Source organism: Magallana gigas, chromosome 5 (genome assembly GCF_963853765.1).
Source record: "Magallana gigas chromosome 5, xbMagGiga1.1, whole genome shotgun sequence".
Lineage (NCBI taxonomy): Eukaryota > Metazoa > Mollusca > Bivalvia > Ostreida > Ostreidae > Magallana > Magallana gigas.
In genome coordinates, this window is record NC_088857.1 from 32,773,965 (window position 1) to 32,789,111 (window position 15,147).

Sequence of the window (15,147 nt, forward strand, 5' to 3'; positions counted from 1 at the left end):
CTTTATCTCCTTATTGGGGCCAGACAACGAAACTTTTATGATTGAATATTGTTTAAAACATCATTCTAAGCATCTTTTATTCTATATTGCTTTTCAAAATATTTATCCTTTTGGGATATAATTGATCGAAGTTTTGGACTTCTGGTCCCTTAAAACCCGTAATTACGTAACGCATGATAAAAATTTTATAATGTATAGTTTTATAAGTGAAAGATGAAAATTTTTGCTTCTTAAACATCTTACAAAATATTTCTCAGTAAAGTGCTATGGAAGAAAGACTTTAGAGCCCTTTGACCCTATTTTGAGGGAACAGCCCCTTTTTCTTGATATCAAACGAAAGCTCTTGTAAATATAAATTTTATTTGCTCTATATGTTATGTTAAAATATTTTCAGGAAAGGAGATATAGAACAAAAAACCATTCAAAATCACGTCGTTTTTTCAAACTCGATTTTCGGGTCCAGGCGAGCTTAGAAGCCTTTGAAGCCAGACAACCATAAACGCCTTTAAACCCTTAATCACTGAAAATTTAAATTCAACATCTTTTTTCGTTTAGGATGAGATAGCAGGACAAACCGACCCTCTAAAAATCGCTAATACGTCAATATTTCCTGAATGGAAATGACGTCATTAAAATAAAAAATTGTATATAAGGTTTTAATCAATATCTACAAGATTTTCACGAAAATCGGTCGAGTCGTTTTCAAGAAATCGCTTGTACAAAAAAGCGCAAGAACAAAATATAATAAAAGGGAAGAAGAAACCGAACAAAAACAATAAGGTCTTCCGTTGAAAACGGAAGACCTTAATAATAGTGAAAAATAGAGAAAAAGAAACCTAACAAAACCAACAGGGTCTTCCGTTCGAAAATGAAGACCCTAATAACATCATGACTGATTTTAAAGCAGAGATTTCCGTCATCACTGCTGTTATTCACATGGTGACCGACGACAATCTCCTAGCCAGCGCTGACTACTCCCTTCATCATGGCAAAAGTTTGATACCAATTAAAAAAAATCCATAATTTGCCAAATGAAAGAATAAGAATCTTTGTTTGAAAAAGAATTTAATAAAATTAGATACTAATCCTGATCAAAATTTATAGGGACATTTTGCATTTTGATTATTAGATGTTACATTTTTGTTTTATGCTACTTCGATGTACTTTATTTATCAGAAGAGTGATTTTATCATGAATCAAATCCAAAAGTTCATGAAGCACCAAATGAAAGACAATGGGTTTTACATATTGACAATAAAAGAATGCCAATCATACAAGAAACTCCAGTATTCCCTTTTCCGAATGATGCAAAATTTGGCATATCATGGCGATTACAAACACCACTTGATTTTACATGCACTAAATTGGGCGTTTGTACAGGTACTCGCTTATTCCTGTCATCAATTGCAATACAGATAAAACAGGTTATTATCAGTTAATCGTGGATGAACCAATCTTTGAAAACTCATGCTCTTACGACGCTGTAGAAAAAGTAATGTATTTTTATGATACACGCACATACACACTGCATGATGCATGCAAAACAATAACATTATTTAACTGTAAAGAAAATAGATGCAGAAATTAAAAAAAATACTCTGGTGACATTCATAGGCTTAAGGCCATTTTCTAGAGGAGTTGAGTGTGGGGACATTTAGACACTGGGCAGCTATCGGCTGTATTGGTCTGCCGTATGCAATTGCCTCTTGATTTAATGAGGAGATATTTTGTTTGTCCAGTGTGTCGGTAGCAGCTCGATGGCATCACGGAATTGACAACATATACATTATTTCTGTCGCTGGCCATGTAGATAACCCTGAGGATGGAATAAAATATAAAAAAAAATATCCTCATGCTTACAGGTACACAGGTAGATAGCAATAAAAATACATTTATACATGTATGTAGGAAGTATTGAATTAGTTTATATTTTGATTAAAATATTGCCAAAACCATTGCAGGTAATGGACATTTTAAAATAAAATGTCTAAAGCAATGTTTAAACTGATGGGCGTTAGCCCGTGTAGATCTGGCGAAAATGCTTGGTTCTAGAAGTTTAAAGTACTTGCTGCATGCCAGAGTGCTATAATTTTTGTACTAATTTTAATAAAAACAAATCAATTTATACATCACATTTTTTTTAATGATATGGGTTTGTTCTAATAGTTCAGATCATAATAAAAATTGGCAGATTTTAGAAAAGCTAGAACCTTCTGTCCGATGTTTTCTGGAACATCTTCGAAACAAAAATCAGTAATTAATGTACAACATTTCTTTAAATTTTAGATTAGCTATCCATGGTTTCAGAGCAGCCGTAAGAGTGAACAACAGTGCAGTAATCCTTGCAAGCAGATGCAAATTCTAACCATTGTTCTTTTGTCAAAATATGCCACTTTACATGAAGACATATATAAGGGATTTTAAGTTAATGATTCGTATGCCGTATTCCTCTGTGGTTTATAAGTTCTTTGCAAATCATGAGTCCTAGAGCGTCAGTGGCAACGAAAGTAAGGGGGAGATTTTGTTTTTGAAAACCTCAACAAAACGAGAAAAAGTTTTATGCCCCCCCCCCCCCCCCCCCCCCGAGACTGCAATCCGCAGAAAGGTGTGAAATCATCCATCTACAGAAATATGGAAAGACTGGGCAAGGTAAAATAAAAGTAGTTTGTGTTTTAACATTGAACAAGTGAAAAGCTGTCAATGTGACAGCAAACCGGGTTTTCTTTTTTGTAAACTGTATCCATAATCCATGTCAACCCTTATCCAGTGAAATGGAGTACCCTACATGTTTATGCAACATTTTGCCAAAAAATGACTAAGTTCAAAAGCTGGTATTTTTTTCATAAATTATCGGAAATCAAAATCCTAGCAATATGCACACCTCTGATATTTGTACAATTGATCTGCAAAAGAACAACTTCCTATCTTAAGAACTGTAGGACAAGTTATCCGTACAATGAGGGTACCCTATATGCAATATTTTGCCAAAAAATGACTAAGTTCAAAAGCTGGTATTTTTTTCATAAATTATCGGAAATCAAAATCCTAGCAATATGCACACCTCTGATATTTGTACAATTGATCTGCAAAAGAACAACTTCCTATCTTGAGAACTGTAGGAGGAGTTATCCGTACAATGAGGGTACCCTATATGCAATATTTTGCCAAAAAATGACTAAGTTCAAAAGCTGGTATTTTTTTCATAAATTATCGGAAATCAAAATCCTAGCAATATGCACACCTCTGATATATGTACAATTGATCTGCAAAAGAACAACTTCCTATCTTGAGAACTGTAGGAGGAGTTATCCGTACAATGAGGGTACCCTATATGCAATATTTTGCCAAAAAATGACTAAGTTCAAAAGCTAGTATTTTTTCGATAAATTATCGGAAATCAAAATCCTAGCAATATGCACACCTCTGATATATGTACAATTGATCTGCAAAAGAACAACTTCCTATCTTGAGAACTGTAGGAGGAGTTATCCGTACAATGAGGGTACCCTATATGCAATATTTTGCCAAAAAATGACTAAGTTCAAAAGCTGGTATTTTTTCGATAAATTATTGGAAATCAAAATCCTAGCAATATGCACACCTCTGATATATGTACAATTGATCTGCAAAAGAACAACTTCCTATCTTGAGAACTGTAGGAGGAGTTATCCGTACAATGAGGGTACCCTATATGCAATATTTTGCCAAAAAATGACTAAGTTCAAAAGCTGGTATTTTTTCGATAAATTATCGGAAATCAAAATCCTAGCAATATGCACACCTCTGATATATGTACAATTGATCTGCAAAAGAACAACTTCCTATCTTGAAAACTGTAGGAGGAGTTATCCGTACAATGAGGGTACCCTTTTGGCAGCCGCCCGCCCGCCCGCCATTTTCACCATTTTCACCATTTTAATAACCGGATTTTTCCGTTGGAAAACCCGGTTAAAAAGTAGCCACGTTGCATATAATTTTTATCTATGGATAAGCTACTGATTTTTTAAAAAGATCAAATCAAACCTGCAGATGCATATGTCACAAACGGAAAAAGACACAGATAACACGTACATATCATATATATCACAGACGAAATAACGTTATTTAGAATACGACAAAAGCAATATCTACAACAGACCAAACTTACAACACTATCAAATAAACCTACAGAAGAGCCTGAAGAGGGTCAGAGCGAATCTGAGGGGGGATAACCATTCAAAAATTTTAGGTAAAGATAATTAGAAATTATATTCAATTTTATTTTTTACGTATTAAATGTTGGGGAAAATAGAATTTCAGATAATGTTAGTGAATTTTTCTAGGAAGCCGTTCATGTAACTCCCATACACTAAGCATACCGTCAAAATGAACAATCCTTCTCCTCAAACTACCCACAATGCATTTTTACACAATCCCTCCCCACATACCCTACACCGACTGCTATCAATGTTCTTTCAAATACAGATTCCATCGTTGCTTGATCAGCATGTTCAAAGGAAACTGGCGGAGCGGTTGGTGATGACGATGATGATGGCAACGCCGACGAAGCGAGTTATGATGCAAATGTGGGTGCGTCAACAGACGACAAACTCTTAGTAAGTTGCTAAATCCAACAACATGTTTCACTTTATTTTTATTACTTTTTAATTAAATACTACGAACTGTCTGAAAACAAACATCAAAGTCTACAAAACAATTTATAATTATTTTTCTCTCTACATTTCAACAAACTGTTTATACCTCATTTGCATTCATATCTGGCCCCGGAAGGTCCCTTTATGACAATATAGACCATAAGAAGTGGCGGTGTATACATCCTGTACCTGTGAAATATTATTGTATGTTTTGTATATTGTATTGCATACTGATCTTACCTTGTTGTTACCTTATAATAATTCTTCATGTGTTTAATTTTCTATTTAGTATCGGTAAAAGGACTATAGTACTCTTATTTTATATTACATATTGGTTTATCTTGCCCGAAGCATCACATTTGAAAGAGGAGAGCAAAAGTCTTGATCAAACATTAAATCATTTTCTTTTTCTATATATACATTTTTACATGCATCAACATAAAAAGAAAAAAGTGCACGGGGTGTCTTCGTTGCTTCGGCTTTACTTCTTAAACATTTAAAAAAAAAAATAATAATGATACGCCATAACCTTTTCCAAAAGAGTATCATTTCTTTTGCTGAAAGGCGGAAGGATTTTTTTGTCTAAGACCTGTAGTGTTTGTCGACTCATTCTGAGTACGACTGGATCACCATGACGGGCTGTGACGTCACCTGGCGGGAACCCGTGCTGCAACCTGATCACTTTGACGAAAGGCGATAGAAGAGCAAGTTATACGACAGCTACAACGTGTGCAAATGAATCGGTAAGTTCGGGGCAAACCATGTTATGGTAATATAAGTGTAAAAACACTTTATTGGCGCCCGACTCGAGGCCCGAACTCCTATTAGCTGTAAGGAAAATTTTTTTACCGTAGTCTTTCACGATTTTTTTTTTCTTGAGGCAATTTTTCAAAATTAACGTGTGCAGCCGCCATTTTTGGGGGCTCCGCGTGGCTCAGCTTCTTGAACTTATAGCCATTTCGTGACTTGATTGATAGTACTGATAGCTTAGAGTAGCATCCTTTTATTTATTTAGGCAACGTTCTTTTTGCATCAAACTTGTGTTTTGCATTTGTCTTTGCACTATTTTTCTGTTTTGTCCCAGTGCTCCGGTGTGCGCCACTTTGAAAATGAACGATTCTTTAGAGAATGCTTTAGCAGCGTTAGGGCTTAGCGATAGTGATAGCGATGACACCATAACGCCCATGGTGGAACCTTCTGTTTAAATTGGGCGCTCGTCTCGCAAGCATAGTAATGGTAGGCTAAGTGATGAAGAGGATGAGCACCATTACACTCCTAGACCATCGGGAAGAGCGCACATGTACACTGCTTCAGACAGCGAGGAAGACAGTTACCCCCCGGCGAGTAGTACGGGGTACCTTCGGGGTGAGACTGCGCGTTGCCCAACAGTCAGGGGAGGGGGGTTAGTAGTACCCAGGGTGGCCATTATATTAGGCCAGCACAGTTTCAGGTCCCTAGTGCAGTACATTCGGGTGTTAGTCAGGGGTCTGTAATAAGATGCAGCTCGCCAGTGGGGGATTATGACTTTGTCCCACCCAGTGATATATATGGGGACCCCATCTCACACGGTTCTTATGTGGCCTCTGCCCCTGGGATATCCCCGACAGGCCATAGTGCTAAGGCTACACTTGAGTCCAGGCTTCGGGGCCACCAACGCTGAGATTTTCTCAAATCTGAGATTTCTCAGAAAATTTGAGTTTTTCTCACCAAACTGTGCCACCAAATAAATTTTTTCTCAAACTCAGACTTGTCTTTGAGTTTTTTCTGAAAATTGAGATTTATCTCAAACGTGCGTGCCACCAATGTTTTTTCTCACTCAAATGAGAAAAAAATTTGAGATTTCTCAGAAAATCTTGAGATTGGTACATAGTAACCTCAAATAAAATCTCACGCGAATTCACTCATCCAAAATGGCCGTCAGACGACGTCTGCAACGTCGACGTCGACGTAATCTTGGCGTTCCAAGGCGAATCCAAGACAGATCTAATCCACTGGAAGGACTGAATGACAATGAAATATTTGAGAGATATCGATTTTTCCCTGCAACAATATTTTTTATTGTTGACATTCTGAAAGACAATCTTCAGTTTACTAGTAGAAGAAATAACCCACTTACTCCCCTCCATCGAGTGTTGGTTTCGTTAAGATTTTTTGCAACTGGGTCATTCTACATAACGATTGGCGATACTTTGAGCATATCAAAAAGCACAGCTGGCAGGGCAGTTAGACTGGTGACGGAATTGTTATGTAGAATGACCAGAAGATTCATCCGTCTTCCGTCAAGAGAGGAATTTGTAAACATCAAGGCGGCGTTCCACAAGATTGCCGGTAAGAAAGTTGTCTGCATATCTGACCATGACATTAAAACTTTATATGCATCTTGAGCCCGACTCTTTTAAACATTTTTGACGAGAAAAAAATTGGCCATATTATGTATAAAATAAACACACTCATATTTCATTACAGAAATGAATATATATTTTTTTTGTTTGAGGTAAAAACCTAATTTAATTTATATCGATTTATCTATTTTATAAATATTAAATGAATATGAAATATAACAACATTTTCTTTAATATACCCGTTTCAATAAAATTGCAAATTTAAAATTTATTTTGATTCAGGGATTTGGCTGCACGAGTCTGGCGTTTTAGGTGCATCTCCAGATGGTTTAGTCCCGCACCCACCAACATGTGATGTGAATTTCCAGACACCAGAGGCTCGAGATGCTGTTCCTGATATAGTTGAAGTGAAATGTCCTTACTCTGCAGCACATTTAACAATATATGAGGCAGTGCACAGTCTAAAGGATTTTTACCTTGGTAAGTACATGTATATACTGATGTATATCAATCTAAATTCATGAAAGCACTCAAACTATAGAGTTCTGTGTTCTATTACTCTTTCAAAATATTTGTATATGAGCCTCTATTAACTACATTTCCCCTGCTGTTCCAGTTATTGATATAAAGTTGTAAACCGTATTTGAATATATGTTTTATGCAAACTCTTTGTTGTATTTAGAATACAGAGAGGGCTTTTTCTACCTCAAGTCCAACCATCCTTACTTTCACCAGATACAAGGCCAGCTCCATTTGTGCAACAAGAACTGCTGTGATTTGATTGTTTAGACTACTAAAGACTGCAAAATTATCCGGATCACCAAGGACTCTGAGTGGACAAAGAACATTGCACAATTAATAGAATTTTATTTTAACACTTTCATTCCAGAACTATTTAAAAATCAACAAGATGTATTGAAATAACACACCTAATAAAACAAAAGAAATCAGTGCAGTCCACTTATTTATTATTTGATTTCATATACAAAACATAGATCAACAGCAATGCTAATTAAGTCTCATAATAGCATAAAAATGTAAACTTGCATTCCATTCTACTTTAAAAGTGAACAATGTTGCATGAATAATTTGTTTCAGAAAAAATAAAAAATCAGATGGATTCTTAATTGTAATTGCTCTATGAAATTTCTTTCAAAAGAGGTGCTTTCAAGTTGACCAAGGAGGAACAAAGTTGAAATATCTTGGTTGATAATGGCCTGTAGGTTGCTGGTATGTGGCGAAGTATTTCAAAGTTCTTTATCCTCTCATTAGCCCGTTCCACGTGAATTCTTGCTCTGGCTATTTTGTAACACAGTTCTGCTTCTTTCTGGGTAAACTGCCCTCTTGAGGATAAAAATGCTGGAATGTTCAAGCACACACCTTGGGTTAATTGATCATGGATTGTGAAGCCCTTGTCAGCTAAAATCAGGTCTCCAGGTTTGAATTTCTCAAAAACTTTGCTGTGACGCACAATCGCAACATCTGATGTTGATCCTAGATATAAAGGAGAACAGTAAGTGATGGCACCATTTGGGCCAGGGCGACACAAGGCACTGCTTTAACAGTGTGACGGCTCTTATATGAACTGTATGCCATGGCCTGTGTATCCAGGTGTCCAGGAATATCTTGGGTTGTCTCACTGGCATCCATGGAAGACCTTGCAGAGGAAAACTCTGCAAATGACTTTGGCATAGAGCCTAAATGAAAAAGGGGGAAAATCAATTAATTCAACAGTACTTTAAGTAAGATGTAAAGTTGGCTAAATATTTTCTGAATTATAGGGAAATAATTTAAGTCTACAATATAGCAACATTCTATAATTATTACATGTATATTATGTTAAAGCAGTCTGCATGATTAGATAGCAAATCAATGTTTGCAATATAGATAAAGAGTATAATGCATCAATATTTGCTTCATAATAGGATTTTCTATTCATGTGAATGTAAATCATCATACAAACCTTTGCATTTAAGTTGACTGGGGAAACATGTGTCAACAACACCCACATACAACATTTCATGGAGGGCATGAACCAATGTGTTAAAAATGTTGGAAATTGTAGATCTGCTTACACAAAACCTGCGAATTGAGAGATAAAATGTATATTGTTATCAAAATATTACCATCCAAGAAAATAAGTACAAAAGGTCCAAGGGTCACATTGCTCACCTGAGCCATCTGCTTCATAGAGATGATCAGAGGTTTGGGATTAACAATGTGTATATATTGAAGGGTATGGACAAAAGTAAACCTTTGTCATCTCCCAATATCCATGAATGAACATTCATCAACAGGAAAATAAGATTTAGATCTTGATACAAAAACATATATGATTTGAGGGCAGGGATCTCAATGGCCAATGACAGACAACAGACAAATTTTGATCAGAAAAGCTCACTTGAGCCTTTGGCTCAGGTGAACTAATATATACTGAATGTAATTTATTATTTATTTCACATTCAAAAATTTATTAAATTAATGTAAGTTATTATACCTGTGAGCCAAGTCTATGTCTCTTAGGTTGAGCTTCAGCTTCATCAAAACAATCAGAAGCTGATTTTCAATATTTAGTGATGGAGACCAACCATTAAAGTAATTTAATTCAAAGCGACCAAGCAGTCCCACAAGCACTTCAAAGACATCATATTGTATTGATGTGTAAAGCAGCATCTGCAAAATAAGTCATAAATTTCACAAGAAAGAACCTTTGATAATTTTTTTTTATAGTATGTAAATTTCATTTTACCTCATCAACAATAATATATATTAACCTTTTCTTCGCTGTCCCTAATTTCCGCTACAGTCATGGGTTTTCTTTTATTGCTGTTGATCTTTAGAGCAACTAACTCTTCTTCCAACTTTTTAATCTCTGAAGAGAGTTGTTGCATTTCTATTAAACAGTTTCTTAAGCAAGATACTGTGTAGCTGTGATCTACATCAACCTTAAGATAAATATATTTTCATTTCACTATAAGTATGGATATTGTATCTACTTATTTTTTACATAATATACCATTTTAAAAAAGTTGATTAAAAATATTTGCAAAATGATTAAGGAAGTTACATGTTCTTCATCTTCACAATCAACAGCATCTTGTATCTGCTCTTTCTCACAGGATGGACGCTGGGTTATTGTTTTAGCTTCACAGGACTGGGACTGACACGTCTTCCTCCTTTTCCTGGAAGCATTTTTAATTAATATATTAATATATAAATATTAATTAATTGTATCTAAATAGCATAACTTTGTACATAATGTTTATTTTGTAATATCAACCACATCTAGCATTCAATATTTGACAAATTAATTATAGGAAATATTAGAATTAGCCAAATTAAGTAAATACTTCTATGAAAAAATTTCTCTCACCTATCTGATTTTTCTGGATCAGGAAAATCCATGTACCTTTTGTCGTTCCATGCAAAGTAGACAGGATCTCCTTCCTTTTTCCCCTCTTTGAAATTGCAGGAACAAATCCTGTCATTTTGATTTTCTGGTTGTCGATCAGTTCTTCTAAATAAAGAAAAGTCAGTTGTCTGTATAGTTTCAAAGCAACAGCATATACCGCAACTGTTATCTCTCACTGTATACACGAAATCGAGGTGGAATTCAATATACATGTATTGAATTTGACGGACAAAATTTATATGTACATCAGTATTACTAGTACACTATGTACATCTGACATGATGTGTATCAGTATATTTCAACAAGTGTTTAATTGATTTTAATCATGATAATAGACTATGGGCTCCGCAATTTACAACATGAATTCTCTTTATAACAGCTGAATAATGACTACTTAGACTGTTACGAGTACATGTATTAACAATTCTACTTGTACTATATTAGGCATAAAAATATAGCAGTATTATAATTTACTAAATTAATTTTAATTTTTCATCGACAGTATCACTATGCTTATTGAACTTCGCAGGTGATGACACATGCACTTGTAATGGTCCAGTCTGTTTAAAATCAAACCTTCTACTAGCTCCTTTAAACCTTCTACTAGCTCCTTTATTTTGATGGTCGTATTGGAAGGTTTGATTTTAATCAGATTGGTACGTAATGGTCCACATACATTTGTAAGATGTACATGTGGTTCGTGAATACATCAACAGACTAACGCAAATCTATAAATTGATGTATAACGCATTAAAAATAAAGTCTCACTATTCGTCCTCAGGTATCGCCTTGCTTATTAATGAAATAAGTTGTATGATTAGATGTCATGTCCTGAAATCCGGTCAAGATCGCTTATATATTTCATTCAAAACATGCTGAATACATTTAGATGCATTAATACTGACCTGCATATCTTTCCCCATAACGTCCTTTTCTTTGTGTCAGTCGGAAAACGATAGAACTTGCAACTATTTGCTCAACTTCTATGATTGCATGCGAACGCAAAGCAGATCACCATGTTTGTTTGTCACCGGAAGTATTAAAATCTCGCGCGCTCTCGTTTGCGAGCTTACAGCCCCTATTGTAAAGCACTGCAAAATTCTAGAGGAATTAGCACCTAGTGACATGATATAAGCATATGCAGGTTTCACTATTCACAAATTGTTGCCAAAAGAGGTAAACCTCAATATTCCTCCTTTCCTAACATCTATATCCCAATACACCCCAGGATGCCAAGCTTTGTAGACAAATTGCAAAATTACGCATACATGTTGAGCGTGCAAATGACCACATATAAAAAACTGAAATTTTTTGACACGTGCCTCATCAGTTGAGATGCATAAGTTAAAACGTGTTTAGTGTAGTCAGTTTTCATCATCCGCTTTTGCAGGAAATTGTTCAAATGTCAAGATGATTGATAAGGTAGAAATCAATAGCTAAATTTGTTCTCATCAAATTTAATATCTTTATAACTGTTGGAGATAGAGAACAAATTTATTAAAGTAAATGTCTGTCAAACAGAAAAAATTAGCTTCCCTGCTGAGTTGTTTTGTGATTTTTGGGTCCTGGGCCCGAGGTGTCGTTGGGCCGAAAAAATACAGAGCAAGCCAATGACTGATTCAATAAACAAAAGACATTGAGAACAGCATTAATGGGAAATGTCTGCCAAAAAGAGTGGGAGGAAGTAGCGGACAGAAAAGAAAAGCAGGGAGGAGGAGACTCGGGAGATTATTTCTATAATTTTTGTCTTCATGAACTGCATGAGCAATAAAATATTTTACAATTTAATTATGTTAACTCATTTCTACTTGCTCATGTGTTGTTGTTTTTTTGCCTTATATCAAAGGAAAACAGTGACCAATCAATGGTCCAAAATTTATCTGCGATATTGGCTCAACAATAAGCCGACAAGTTGGTTCGATTAAAGGCCGATGAGCAAATTGCCATTGGTCCAATGTCTATTGCTTACAATGGCCCAAGCGTACAAAAGTTACGTTTTCCTAGTATTAAAGAATACAGTGCCCCAACAATGGCCCACTATTGTTTGTTACATTGGTCCATCAATAAGCCAACAAGTTTGTCCGATTAAGGGCTGATTAGCAAAATCCCGTTGGCCCAATGTTAAATGCATACGGTGGCCCCAACATAAGAAACATTGTTGGCCCAACAAAGATCCAATGACGCCCTGCTATATATACATCAGAAAAGTATTGATTTATAACAAATGCATGAGATTTTGCAGATTGAATACTTCCTCCGAATGTGTATAATATATGTTAGTATTATTATTAGTTCTAACAAAACAATCCAAACTTTAATTTAACAAAATTAAAGTTATAAACATGAAAAGTTAAAAAGTAGTAGATTTGCCTTAAATATCAATGTCACGCAGATCAATTGGAAGAATGTTCATTTCAAATCCAGAGAGTGTTCCTTTGATGTTTATACATATAACAATTCTGTCCTGTTTTGATAAATTAAAGCGTATTTTTTAAGGCGGTTGGCTCTTGAAAAACTAGTAATGTCAATCATCCAAAAACATATTGAATATAAAGATGGTGACCTAGCATGTTCATTTATTTTATTTGTGACCTTTGCCTCATGCCATTTTATAACCGGGTTTTCCAACGGAAAAATCCGGTTATTGAAATGGCGGTGGGCAGCTGCCAAAAGGGTACCCTTATTCTACGGATAACTCCTCCTGCAGTTTTCAAGATAGGAAGTCGTTCTCTTGCAGATCAATTGTACATATATCAGAGTTGTGCATATTGCTAGGATTTTGATTTCTGATAATTTATAAAAAAAAAAAAAAAAAAAAAAATAACAGCTTCTGAATTTAAAACAGTTTTTTCCCAAAATATTGCATATAGGGCACCCGCATTGTATGGATAACTCCTCGTACAGCTTTCAAGATAGGAAGTCGTTCTCTTGCAGATCAATTGTACATATATCAGAGGTTTGCATATTGCTAGGATTTTGACTTCTGATTATTTATGAAAAATACCAGCTTTTGAACTTAGTCATTTTTTGTCAAAATATTACATATAGGGTACTCCATTTCACTTGATACGGTAGGTTGTGTTTGTCAATTCAGGGTTGACATGGATTATGGATACAGTTCACATAAAAGAAAACCCGGTTTGCTGTCACATTGACAGCTTTTCACTTGTAGAAAATATGGGGCCCCATACAGAAATGATAATTTTCTTAAAATTATTGTTTAAATTTGGCATGAAAATTAATAACTTTAAGAAATCAAACAAATGTTTAGAGTTTGAACTACTAGTATTATTCAGTTGCGGTTTCAATACAGTTGAAGTTGAACACATGTAAAGACTAGTATATAAGTAATACCCAAGTCAGAGTTTAAAAAACCTTGCTTTACTGATGGCTTCAAATGCCAATAAATAATGATTACATCAGCAAAAGATTGTTACAAAATTCTGATGTAATCAAATTATAACGCAAATGTTTGAGTCTACAAGTATAAATATTATAATTCTTACTATAAGACAGTTGTCTGAAAATATATTCATCTGAATTCTCATTTATACCAGGCAAATTCAAATACATCTCTAGAAAGTTCAATGGACAGTTTGCAGAACTTGTGCATGAAGTATATACAAAATTATCCTTGTTCTAAACATCAGTTTTGCTTTTGGGAACAAATAATTTCAAATGTCATTAATGAAAAGTTAATGAAAACCTCTGAATATTGACAATTTCAAAAAAAAAACCAGAAACCCTGCATAACCCAACAAAAAAAAACACGAAACAAGTCAAAAAGCGATGCTTGCTTTCCTTCTAATAAGGACACGATCGAAGAAAGACTTTCTGGTGTCAAACGTTACAAATAAGCATAAAAACGATTGGAATAACATGACTAGGTGTTTTAGAACAGTAATGAACGAAATGACGATAAAATTGACAATTAATAAACCTCACCTCAGAAAAAGCCGGTACCAGGTTCACCCCAGAGTTAGCACACAGCTATTTAAATTGACAACATACATATAGGTACTGGATGGTTTGTCACGAGAGAAGTATTAGTACGTCCTTCCCTCTGGACCGCCACGTCCAAACTGACACTGCACGGACTGGTCCAGTGAACTGAGGTTCAATAAGGGTATTTACAAATACGTAAAACTAAAACACTAAGGGGCTCAACACGGGATATGTGGTTAAATTAAAATACGAAAATAAATTTATACAATGATGAATATTAATCTGACACCACTGAATATTGACCGAGATGTTATGTTGTTTACAGAATTCAAAAATGCTAAATGCCAATTCTTGAAGTTCTAATTTCATATTACCTGACTCAAATATTTTGACAGAATACATGTATAAAGACATGATTTTTCCTGCAGCCATTGCCAGACACCTTGCTAAAGCATTTAGTTATAGATCAATAAATTTAGATAACGTTTCTTCCACATCTTTTATTCTTCTTTCTGGATTGGAAATATTAAATTCAATTGAATTCAAATATATGCCAAACCATTCAATTTTTTGGACTGGACAAAAAACAGATTTCTTATGGTTGATAAATAAACCGGCCTGTTCCAGGGACTTTAATTTTTGTATGGAATCTGAAATATACTTTAGTTAACATTCCTCAAACGTCTGAGCCATAAATAAACCGTCGTCTAAGTACCGAACAATTCTGATGTTACATGCTCACCAGTATCATACCACAGATCTAAGACACTTGGTAAATACAATTGTGTGCTTTTCCTTTCCATTGAAAACCTCT

At 34.9% G+C, this 15,147-nt stretch overlaps 2 protein-coding genes across 2 annotated transcripts; one reads left to right on the forward strand and one right to left on the reverse strand.

Moving 5' to 3' along the window:
* The first annotated feature begins 6,762 nt into the window (after positions 1–6,762).
* Positions 6,763–7,910, forward strand: LOC136275679 (uncharacterized). The gene is made up of 3 exons (XM_066085351.1): positions 6,763–6,962; positions 7,259–7,456; positions 7,659–7,910. The coding sequence occupies exons 1-3, from the start codon at positions 6,887–6,889 to the stop codon at positions 7,763–7,765; spliced, it is 381 nt and encodes a 126-aa protein (XP_065941423.1). The 5' UTR covers positions 6,763–6,886; the 3' UTR covers positions 7,766–7,910.
* A 17-nt stretch (positions 7,911–7,927) lies between these two features.
* On the reverse strand, positions 7,928–14,468 carry LOC117685373 (uncharacterized). The gene is made up of 8 exons (XM_066085350.1): positions 14,334–14,468; positions 11,294–11,479; positions 10,350–10,493; positions 10,044–10,158; positions 9,751–9,921; positions 9,474–9,649; positions 8,940–9,058; positions 7,928–8,673 (listed from the first exon to the last, which is right to left on the reverse strand). Exons 3-8 carry the CDS (start codon positions 10,379–10,381, stop codon positions 8,471–8,473), a joined length of 816 nt encoding a protein of 271 aa, XP_065941422.1. The 5' UTR covers positions 10,382–10,493; positions 11,294–11,479; positions 14,334–14,468; the 3' UTR covers positions 7,928–8,470.
* Between the last annotated feature and the right edge of the window lie 679 nt (positions 14,469–15,147).